Genomic DNA, 12,390 nt, shown 5'->3' with positions numbered 1-12,390 from the left:
TTCCTTTTCTAGGAAAGGGTTTCCTTCCTGTACTGACAAAAGAAATAAATTGCAGCTTTTTTTTTTAAGTGTTGATCATGGCCTTCGTAAATTAAAAATGGAATATAATATAATATAAAGGCCATTTCAGGTTTTAGGTTTAACATCTGGGTCATGAACAAAGGCCATCCCAAAACAATACCGAGTGAAAAATGAAGGGACTACAACTGACCCGCTCATGCTGATGAGCACATACCATGCTGCCATTAATGAAAATGGGTACTATTTATTAAAATGCAGTATATATAAATGCGTACAGTTCTTTATATCTTCCCCTAGGAAAAGGACACTGACAAAGTTTTATCTAATTTATATCTGATCTATGTGACATTAAAGTTTTAAATGAACCATTACTTAAAACAAGGTTTGTAAATAAATTTCAAAATTGCTGTCCCTTTTATTGTAACTGCACACCAAGCATGTTTATGAACTACTTAGGCTCTTAACGCTGCTGGAGTCCTTTATATAGGCATTAGTGATGTACTATGTACTAAAAAGAACACTACCAAATTACCCTTCTCCATACACCTTCAGCAGGATTGGGTATTTGTTAAAGTAAAAACAAATACTGTACAGGAAACTTTCCCCAAGTTTTAGTGAATATGATCCTTAGATCCTGAAATGCATCCTTTAAAGAATTCAAAGGAATTTTTTAAAACCTGAATTTTGTATATATTTCTTATAAACTTTTCTTTCTGTTTCTAACTCATTAAAGGAACTCACAATTACTCATTAAAGGAACTTACAATTTAAAGAACAATTACTTATATTCTAACAGAATATTCTAACAATATTCTAACAGATGAATATTCTAACAGCAATATTCTAACAGCAATATTCTAACAGAATATTGCAGCAATATTCTAACAGATGAAGGATTACAGAACATTCAACAGGATTGACTGACTGTAAAGATCCAGAAATGGATAGCACAATACTATGTGGTGGTTGCTAAGTATAATGAATAACGCTGCAGGTGAGTATGGTTGAAAGAGGAAGGCTAGGAGCATGTATGATACCATGAGGAAAGAGAAGAGGATATAAACTGGGACATAGGTATAACAGAACCTAGAGTGGACAACGATAGTGATTAAATGTACTAATATAAGAAAATTTCTACCTGAGAGAGAGCAATTGAAGGTCACCATTGCAAGGTGTTAAAAATGGGATGGTATATTTTTTAAAATGCAATTAATGCGAACTAAGGTTTATCATTAACAGTAACATTATAGTGTTCTCTCACTAATTGTAACAAAGGCAATATATCAAAGCTAAATGTCAGTAATGAGGAAGACATAATGATAGGTATGGGATTCTTACTCTTTTTCTTTTTTTTTCCTTTACTCCTCTGTGGAAGAAATGGAAACATTCTCATATAGATTGTGTTTGTGAATGCGTAACTGTGATCACACTGTAGGGAAGTAGAACAATGCAGCCCCTCTAGAGGGCAGTGTGGTGGTTCCACAGGATAGGGGTGCCACATGACCCTGCAACCCTGCTATTAGACAAAGATTTGGAAGAACTAAAAGCAGGGACACAAATAGGTATTTGCACACTGGAGTTTATGGCAGCATTTTTCACAATTGCCAACAGATGGAGGTAACCCCAAGAGTACAGTGACTTGAAGAATGGAAGGGCAAAACATGGTGCATGCATACGACAGGATAATAATGAGCGGCTGCAGGAAGGAATGAAGTCATGTGGCATGCAACTACGTGAATGAACCTTGAGGACATTATGTTGAGTAAAATAAGCCAGAAAAAAATGGACAAATAATAGACGGTCTCACTGATATAAACTACGTATAATGAGCAAACTCTGAGAATTGAATTTGAGTGCATAGGTTATCACGGGATAGAAAGTGGGCAGAGATTGGGCAGTTAATGATTAAGGGGTACAGAATGTTCAAATAAGGCTCATTGTAAAGGTTCCCAGATTGTAAGCTGTTACTGCAGTCTCATCTGTTCCTGAGTTTTAACTGTTATTTCTAAATTCTGAGATGCTATGCTCTTTGTGAATAACCCAGTAGTTCCCTGGAACACTGGGTATCTGCGGGACACCCGAGACATAGAATTAGAATTCTGCAGCTCTGAAAGGCGGCGCTACTCCACACAGCATCTGTTAAAGAAGCTGCACAATAGGTCAGACTCCAATTTGATATGTGAATGAAATGGACCTGGTTAAACTATGGTAAATCACAATATAGGGTAAAGGATAATACTGTTTTTTAAAACTTTACCCTCTATGGGAGACCAAAGGAAGAGATGCTTATTTGGTACAAAATTTAACTTTTCTGTAGCACACCTAATTTAACCTGTCTGGTCAGTTTATTCAAACAACATAATTACATGGAACCTAAAATAGGGAATGAGATCTTATTATTCTATATAGATTAGTGAAATACCTGGATATATTCCAGAGTATTTTGGGCATAAAACAAAAGAATATTGCTTATAAGTATGTTTATATTTATATAAAAAAGTCACCTTGAAACTTTTAAGTATGTTTTTATTTATATAAAAAAGTCACCTTCACTATGGGAAAATGTGGAACTATTAAACTTCTCCATCTGAAGAATTCCTGGTATTCTCTCAGGCACGAGAGGCTTCCAGTTTAATCAGCCAAGCCCACAATCTTGAGGGCTGCCCTTATGAAACTTACTTTTGCAGTGATGAAGCTAAGCTTCCAAGTAATTATGCCTAAGAGTCACACCAGGGAGCCTCTTTTGTCACTCAGATGTGGCCTCTCTAAACCGACTCTGCTAAATTAACTACTCTCCCCACCACAACGTGGGACATGACTCCCAGGGTTATAAGTCTCCCTTGCAATGTGGGACATGACTCCCAGGAATAAGCCTGGCTCTGGTATTGTAGGATTGAGAATGACCAAAAGGGGGTAAAGAAATGGGACAAAATAAAGTTTCAGTGGCCAAGAAATTTCAGAGTCAAGAGGTCATCCTGGGGGTTACTCTTATGTAAACTTTAGCCAGATATTTCAGACTACCATGGTATGCCATGCCCCAGTAGTATTCCTGAAAACCCTAGGGAGGGCCCTGACTCTACCTAAATCTCTATAAAAGTTTTTCTTAGTAAGTTTATTTTTTTCAGAAACTTAAGGTGTCCAGATTGATCCTAGGTCAGGTAAGTCCTAAAACCCAGAGGTACTAGTTTCTCCAAGAATAACCACCAGAAGGTAAACACCCCTTTCCAGCATGAAGAAATTAAAATGGTTATTGCCTGGATATCCTTGAAGATTAAGAGAAAGATCAAATGAGAGGAAGGAGGAATAACTGAGAAATTAGGATTTAACAAATGACTGTCACTGCTGACTCATTATACAGATATTTTTTAGAGTCTGGTGTTTTGGAGTAGCCAGAAGGAAATAGCTAAGGTTGCTGAACTGTAAGCCAGTAGCCCTGGTCTTTGATAATGACTGTATAACTACTGCACAAAAAAAAAAGAAAAAAAAAATATATGTATGCATATAATCTGTCAGTACTACATTGTCTTTGTTAACTGACCTCTATTGTAAGTCTTAAAATTGAGTATAGTGGGGTACAAGACTAGTTTAGTGGTAGAATTCTCACCTGCCATATGGGAGATGTAGGTTCGATTCCCAGCCCATGCACTAGCCCTCCCCCCCAAAAAATAATTCAACAAATGGTGCTGCAATAATGGGGTAGCCACATGGAAAAAGAATGAAATGTGACCCCCATCATACAGCCTACAAAAAAAAAAAAAAATTGGGTGGATTGCAATACAACTGGTCAATAAGAGGGAGGGGTAAGGGGTATGGGATGTATGGGTTTTTTTTGTTTTTTTTTCTTAAGTAATGCAAATGTTCTAAAAGTGCTCATGGTAATGAATACTTAACTATGTGATGATATTGTCAACCACTGATCTTATACTTTGAATTGATTGTATGGTACATATCTCAAAAATACACACATATATATATATAAATCATATATAGATGTATATCTTGAAAGAGTATGGATTGATACTGAAAACTCATTAGGTACCAAAATAGCACGCTATGTGTATTAAAAAATTTGAGTCCACAAGGCATCAAATAAAATAATGACACAAATCCTCTCACTTTACAGATTATCCTTGCATATTCAATATCATTTGTGTGTGACAAGGTCATCAAAAAGTACAAAACAGGGCAGGCAATGGTGGCTCAGTGGCAGAGTTCTCACCTGCCATGCCAGAGACCTGGGTTTGTTTCCCGGTGCCTGCTCACGTAAAAAAAAAAAAGTATAAAACAGAAATCCTCACTTAATGTTGTTTTTAACTTGGTGCTACCAGGAAGAGCAATTCTACATCGTCAACAGTCTTTCCCTTTCTAAATTGGATTCTGACTGGAATCAAAGCTACTCAGACCTGGAGAGATGAACATTTCAAAAGTGATGGCAATTCATATGGGCTGCCCTTCTCTGATGTTGCCAGGTAAGCTATGAGGACGAGGGTGTGTTGCCTTGTCATTAAGAAGACCTACTCTAAATCACATTTAGGAACTGCCAGGCAATACCTCAACAATCCCTGTATATTACTTGCCCTTTTCTTTCTTTGAGGAGTATGTCTTACAAATCCCTTTCCTACACAGAGCAATACTGACAAAATTTTTCAAAAATTAGAACCAAAGGAGGCTACAAGTGACTAAAATGCAGGTCAAAATCACAGTTAATCATCCCTGCTTCAAGCAAAATAAATGTTTGGATCTGAACGCAGATTTTAGGCTATGAGTACACGGGCAAGCAATCCAATGGGTTTCTTTTGTTCCTATTGAGAAGCAAGAAAAAATTCTGAGCATTTGGAAATGCCTCAATTCCATTAAAGAACAGACATACTTTAGGAAAATTCAAGTCCAAAATGGGGCTTTAGGAAAACCCACATTCAAAATATTTTGAGTCTTTGTTTTTATGGAGCAAATATAATTATTTTGAAATATGAAAACTAAGTCTTCCACTCATTACTCAATACATTTAAAGGAAAACCTTTTAAATACTAAATTGCACAAATATCTTCTATTATTCTTTCACATTTAAAAATAATCTGTACCAAATTAAAATTAGAACTACACCAAGATGCAAATACAAGATGCTTCTGGTCTGGAAGCAAAAGGCAGGTATTAGTTTACTTGATCACAAAGCTCAAGTGCATAAAAGTTTTAGCACATGTCTGGGAAATTCCTCTACCTTCCCTTGTAAATGTAATACATAGTAACATGAATAGAATGTCTGAGATTCTCCGAAGGACCACTAAAAGGAAACTAAATCTTACATGCAACATTTGTTACTTGCAGACACAGTAGAATTCTCCTGCAGAACTGCTGAGCGGGAAACACCATTGAAACAGCCCTGGAGTTCTAGGTGTAGGTGGTCCAAAAGGTAGCGCATGAATTCATGGGCATCCTGCTGCTGGTAGCCCCTTGAAGTAAACAGAAAAACTCAGTCACTGACCAGTCAAACACGCTGGAAGGCAAAGCTCTGGAGAAGTCTGTAGCGTTGCACTCAGGAACACAGCCTTAGGGCTTCTGACTCTTCACCCCTACTAGGCCCATATTTTACACTTAAAATTTATTTTCAAGAAGAAGTTCTACCACTTAATATTAGAGCTAATCTTGGTGGAATTTTAGGGTCACTTTTGAGATGAAGAAATTGAGGAGCCAAAAAAAGGTGTGTGTGGGGGTGGGGGGTGGGGGACACATGGAGTCGTGACCTGCTCAGGGGCCAAGGACAAAAGAGTAACAGGGGTGGATCTATAACCCAAGTCTCCTGGATGGACTGTGAATCCTTCCTTTACCCCACTTGGCCTCTTCAGAAGAGGCTCAAATGTTAACATTTCCTATCTTACCCTCACTAGAAAAAACAGTCTAAACTACCACCTTTTAGAAACAGTCTGCCTAAAGTACATTAGTGAATGTTTTCAACTATACTATGATTTTCTTTTATCAAAAACACGCTATTTTCTAATGTTTCCTCTACAATTAGAAACATATTTCCTGACCTGCATGAGATCATGGAACACTTAGCTACTGTACAGAGGTAGGGTTGGGTTTCTATTTTAATTTATGCTATTTACAAAAAAAAAAAAGTTTCTGCTTCAAAGAAAGAATTTTTCTGATTCCATTTTAAAACATTTAAATATAGCATTTAATCTGCTATGTGAAAGCCTTAATAAATATTATTTCCCAATCATACAATCTGGGATTCAGTTTTTCCCCTCTAGTCAATTTAGGTTTCTCTTGTGTTGTCATCATGTGAAAGGAAACACCACTCACTTTCAGGTGTACTGTTTGTTCTCTATATAGATTACTTCAGTGGTCTCATCCAAGCCATTGTTTGTAAACTTGTGAGGAAATATATTATGTATGAGATACCAACTGCTATCACTTGTGACAGACCAAAGTGAAGAGGCAAACAAAGGGAAGTAAGAGCGGCTCCATTTTTAACACTGCTCCTTATGTTCACTTGTTTGTGACCTCAGATAACACTACTACCTTTTCTTTAATGTTTGCAGAAAGAGAAAAAGAAAATGATGTTATAAGGATACTGTGTAAAATGTTCTGTGAAGAGTACACTGAGTATATACAAAGCCTAAAAGATTATGAAGTGTTCCTTCTGAATGAGGGACCGAGAAAGAGCAACACTGCTGAAGCACAATGTATAGATATGTGGTGACAAGTGTTTCTTCATAACAATTTCGGGCAAATTTTGGCACAATGAGGACAAACCATATTTGCTTAAAGACAGAAATATTCCAAAAAGAATGCTCAAAGAAAATGTTCATTTTCCCTTGCATGAGTGTGAAAAACAGGCATTCCAAATAATGAGAGAGACACCACAGAACACAGACAGATAACAGGTACTTGTGTGATGCTGCAACATGCATAATTGTGCCAGATGCCTGTGCACTACTGACTGCTTTCTGTTTTGGCTGTGCCTGTACATAATCTGTAAAATGGAAAAGACCAATAAGGAATATGATATGCTTCCAAAGAACCACATTTTATCATTCCAGAACAAACTTCCTTGAAAATACTTAGGACACACTAGAATTTCAGGTTTTGTTCAGATTTAAAATATCTTTAACAATTATAAAGCAATTCGAAGTTATTATTTGGACCAAAATATCTACAAATCCAAAATATGTTAAATTTAGCTATTTCTTTTCAGTATCTGGCACTCAGTCATGGCTGAGTTTCTTTAAGACAAAAAGGCCAGGAAATAAAAATGAAATTTTATTAGAACATAAAAAAAAAAACCATAGAAAAGCAAGATTTCTAGTTAAAAGAACGAATATTGGGACTTCTGGGAAGAAGGCAGAATAGGATAGTCTGAGTTCACCCCTGCTCCATGGAACAACTAGGGGGACAGCAGTTCCAGGGTGCAAGTGACCAGAGAGGGTCTTTTACAGTATATAGGGAGGTCCTGGGTGAAGAAGCAGAGAAATTGGAGAGAAAGGGGTGAATATGCTTGGTTGTGACTCCATGTGGGGGCAAACAGTGGCACATGGCAGGAGCAGATTCCAAAGGAATGGGGCCAGCCTCCACAGTGAGTTGGGAGAGCTTCCCTTCAGCTCTGTAGCCGAGAGCTCCCATGGGGAACTCAGAAGCCATTCCGGCTAGCACACGGTGGCTGCCCCTAACCCCTAAGATAGCCCACTGTAGGTACCTGGTTTTGGTGCGAAGTACATGGGGGGTCCAGGGGGACACTTCTTTTGGGAGGATGGGGAGACACAGAGTAGAGCCAGTCTAACAACTGGTTGACAAAGAGACTAGTTGGGTCCCACTGCTGCTTCCCTTACCCTGTGGAGGCCTGGTGCCCTCCGGCATGCATGGACGGAGAGGTGCAGCTGAGGAAGCCAGCCAAGCTGCACCACATTGCCAGGCTTTTCTGGATTGGCTGAATTCAGGGGCAGTTGAAATACTCAGTCCCACAGCCCAAAGTCATCCCAAGTGGGAGCCTGGCAAAAAACAGATGCATCGGACCCACAAGTGGATTTTCTGCCAAGGTGCACAATGCCCACCCCCCAGCTCTAGGGTTGGCAGCTTTCAGCAGGCACCAAGGCAGCAGCCTTGGCTGAAATGTCACCGGATCTCCATCCTGCTCAGCCTGCTGCAGGTAAGAAGGTGGCCCAAGGGCACCATCTGCTGGATAGATGCAGAAAGTGCAGTATGGCAAACTGCCTATCTGCCTAGCTTTCAACAGATCTTCAAATAGAGTAGCATTTCCTGATGAGATCCAGGCCTTGGTGTGGCAGGGAATTACTGACAAACCAAGAGCATAAGGAGACATTCATTACAAACATAAGCAAATACAAAACTTTATACGAGCAAGGAAGATCGACTTTCAAAATAACCTTCCCAAGATAATCAAATGCCTCAAAGCCAACAAAAATCACTAAGCACATGAAGATTCAGGCAGATATGGCCCAGCCAAATGACCTGAGGAGAGAATTCGGACCAACTAATCAAAGACGTTCATACAAATCTCTAAATAAATTCAATGGGTTGGCTAATGGCATAAAGGATATCAAGAAGGCACTAGAAAAGTATAAAGAAGTTATTGAAACAATAAATAGAAAAATAGCTGATCTTACAGAGATGAAAGATACTGTAGACCAAATTAAAAATACACTAGTCACACATAACAGCAGATATGAAAAGACAGAAGAAAGAATAAGTGAACTAGAAGACAGGACAACTGAATTTGAATGTACAAAAGAAAAAATGGCAAAAAAGGTAGAAAAACTGGAATTGGATCTAAGGGAAATGATGGCGTGGGACTTCAGTTGCAGCTCCAAGCAGCTGGGCACCCCTACCGCTAATGGTTCCGAACACGTAGTCAATCATCTCCCAACTGATCTATCGACTGGCATTTAGATGGTGGGCCAGCGTGGGAAGTGGAGCGTCCACATGGTGGTGAGCAGAGGATGCAAGAATATGAAAAGGTCCCCGGAAACTCACAGCCTACACACCTTCAGAGAGGACTTCTACAGGGAAATGCTCAACGTGGCCATCGTTGGCTACTTCAGACCAGAAAAGAACTTTGAATCTTTAGAATCACTTATTTCAGAAATACAAAGTGATACTAAAGAAGCTAAGAAATGTTCTAGAATTATCAGAGCACTTGAAACTAAAAGAAAACAGGTTCCTAAGAGCAAAATAATGAATGCCCACTGCTGAGAAAACATCTTATTTATTCATTCACTGTTTTCTTGTATTTCACTGCTCATAATTACATACCCTCATGTTGGTGATATTTTAAAAATCAATCATTTTTCTGCAGTTGTGAATTAGTTTAAACAGTATAATGTAATTACTATATTTATGCTTCAGCTGTTAAATTAATCCCATCATGCCACAGTACTAAAAAGATTTCATTTAAAAATCAAGATTGTTTTTACGTAATATGTTAATTAAAAACTCTTCCAAAGCTTTCTAAAATATACCATTTAGAAAGGTCTTAAGTTTCTTCTGATGTAAATAAAACATATATGTGATGGGTAAAAAGCATTTCACTAGTTTGAAATGAGGCATGATTCTTAAAATATCATTACGTATGTAGGTACTTATATAGCATGTGCTGTTAAACAGAGAAGCTTGTAGAAGTAAAGGCATTAAACAGAGGCTTGGTAGTCTATTATAAACCTAAGAGGAGAAATCCAGACTTTGTATTTTTGATAACTGTACATTGATTTTTTTACATTAATATAGTCTATTATAGACATGAAGACTTGTGAAATTTCATTTCAATTATTTCCTTCATGAGGTGAAATCACGGTACTCTCTGTTCCATTTTTACAAAAAACATGCCTAAATTCTAAATGGTCTTGCCTGCCTCCTTCTGCTATTTTTTTTTTTTTGTATTTTAAGTCAAAGAAAAATCTGTAGTTCTCATTTTTGCGTTGGATAACATTTTTCTCCTTAAGAGGAGATACTCTTGTTCTTCAGCATTTTTTCTGATGGGTTCTTTCTTCGTTTAAATAATTGTCAGTGTCGAGTTTTTAATTTTGATTTTTCCATTTTGATTAGCTTACAACTGTACACTCATAGATTGAATCTACCTTTACTGTTCCATCTTTTCACTATATGAACAGTGATGGCCATGCATATCTGCACTGTACTTTCAGAAAAAAAACCTGTAGGCTTCTTCAGGATTTAGTTGAACATATAGCAGTTCATTTATATATACCAGTTTATTAAAGAGCATAAAATTCTTGGGACTTCTCTCCCCTGAATATATTTAAGAGCCAGTTCAACTATGAAAGAGCTTGAAAGCTATTTATTTTTCATGTAATTATGTGCCTGAAAAAATCTAAACTCTGTAGTTATGTATGTTCAATGCCAGACTAAAGAGTGCCTGTGGCTTGGGGGAAAAGCATAAAGAATAAAGTTCTAGTTAAATAATCTTTATCTCATACATTTTCCTTGCTGTTAACTATGTGATTTCTGGGTGTTTGAGTCTTTTTGTTTATATAGGCAGAAATTTGAAATTGATATTTGGGAAATTAAGGTTACAGATTGCTTTGGGCCTCTGAAATACTACATTGTATCCTTTTTCACTTTTGCTGAAAAGGAAGAACAATATATAGAAAGCAATTTTTAAAATGAAAACAACTCATTATAATCACTTTTCCTAATCTACATAAATGAATTAGAATAAAGTATGTAAAACATCTAACGTCCTATTGGATTATCGGGAAACATGGATAAACTCGGTTGTATTTTACTTTATGGTGTCTGACTTTGTGGCAAACGCAGTATGTGGCATTTTTCATTTCTTTATAAAAATATTTAGAAAATGTATATTAATGTTAGAAATAAAATACCCGAACAAAAGATGCCTCAATTATTTTAAAAAACAGAGTTAGTTAAACATGCAAAGTATAAAGACAGATCTGTTTATTTTGTTTGACTAGTTTGCTGCTAATTATGTCTTCATTTAAGTATATGAAAATTCTTTGATATTTTATTGTTGCCTTGTGTTTTTTAAATAGCCATTGCTTTTGAAAATCTGAGTGTCAACATTTTCAAAAGTTTTATATGAAAAGTTTATATTTATGTATTTTAAGAAATTATAGTAGTAGCATTTTAATTAGTCCAAATGTTTACAGGCATTGAAATAAATCTTGGCTAAGAGATATTTTTCAAAAAACAAAAATAAAAGTGAGGGAGAGATTAAAATTTTCACCGACAAACAAATGCTAAGAGAATTGTTAACAAGAGACATGCCTTACAAGAAACACTAACGGGAGTCCTGTCACTGAGAAAAAAAAGAGAGAGAGACAGAAGAAGGTCTGCAGAAGGGCAGAGAATTGAAGAGCATCAGTAAGGATAACGTAAATTAGATAAAAAGAGAGAGACGGAAAAGAATATATAGTTCTGACAAATAAAAACCGAAGGATAAGATAGTAGATTCAAGAACTGCCTTTACAGTGATAACTTTGAATGTTAATGGACTGACTCCCCAATTAAGGTACCTGTGAGACACCTAAGCCTCAGCTGGACTTCTTGATAACTCTGCGAGTCAGCACTGCTACATATAACAACACTGTTAAAGAAACTGAAAAAGAGACCACACTTCAATTAGAGATAAGAACAAAGTTGATCTGGCTGGGACTAAGGTAAATCAGAATATAAAGTAAAGGATGACAGGGTCTGTATTTTAGAACTTCACTACTATATGAGACCAAAGGATGAGAGCTTGATTTTGTCCAAAACCTGAATTTTCTGTAGCACACAATCTAACTCAGCCTGTCTGGATAGTTCATTTAAACAACCCAAACACAAGGGAGCCCAGAATGGAAATGAGAGTTTATAATTCTGTATAGCTTAATGTAATACCCAGATACATCCCAGAGTATGTTGGACCAATAATTTAAAAGTATTGGCAAAGTCCCTTGAGGGACTGGAGAAAAAATATGGAACTATTAAGCTTTCCCACCTGGGAAACCCCTGATAATCTCTCAAACACTAGGGAATTCCAAATCAATAGGACAAGTCCCTGATCCTGAGGCTTGCTCTTATGAAACTTATTTCTGTAACAGAGAAGCTAAGCCTACCTAGAATTATGCCTAAGAGTTATTTCCAGAGAACCTCTTTCATTGCTGAGATGCAGCCTCTCTCTCTCTCTCTCTCAGCCCAACTCTGCAAGTAAAATCATTACCCGCCCCCACTACATGGGACATGATGGCCAGGGGGTGCGTCTCCCTGGCAACGTGGGACATGCCTCTTAAAGATGAGCCTGGCCCTGGCACTGGGGGATAGACAATGCCCTCCTGACCAAAAGGGGGAAAGAAATGTAACAAAATAATGTATCCGTGACTGAGAGTTCAAATAGAG

At 37.3% G+C, this 12,390-nt stretch overlaps 1 protein-coding gene and 1 long non-coding RNA gene across 3 annotated transcripts in view; one reads left to right on the top strand and one right to left on the bottom strand.

Moving 5' to 3' along the window:
• Positions 1–7,093, top strand: part of LOC143656231 (uncharacterized) — a 41,150-nt gene extending 34,057 nt beyond the window's left edge. Inside the window, exons 2-3 of the long non-coding RNA XR_013162435.1 lie at positions 4,350–4,490; positions 6,355–7,093. This is a non-coding gene — a long non-coding RNA (uncharacterized LOC143656231). The remainder of the gene's footprint in view (positions 1–4,349; positions 4,491–6,354) is intronic.
• USP3 (ubiquitin specific peptidase 3) overlaps positions 1–12,390 on the bottom strand; it is a 144,989-nt gene that overhangs the window by 21,463 nt on the left and 111,136 nt on the right. For both annotated transcript variants that reach the window (XM_077128161.1, XM_077128160.1), the window contains one exon: positions 5,325–5,471. In XM_077128161.1, the coding sequence (XP_076984276.1) occupies positions 5,325–5,471 (147 nt within the window). The remainder of the gene's footprint in view (positions 1–5,324; positions 5,472–12,390) is intronic.

This window comes from Tamandua tetradactyla, chromosome 14, assembly GCF_023851605.1.
Source record: "Tamandua tetradactyla isolate mTamTet1 chromosome 14, mTamTet1.pri, whole genome shotgun sequence".
NCBI lineage: Eukaryota > Metazoa > Chordata > Mammalia > Pilosa > Myrmecophagidae > Tamandua > Tamandua tetradactyla.
The sequence above is the reverse complement of the archived record's forward strand: the minus strand, read 5'-3'. Positions and strand labels throughout refer to the sequence as shown.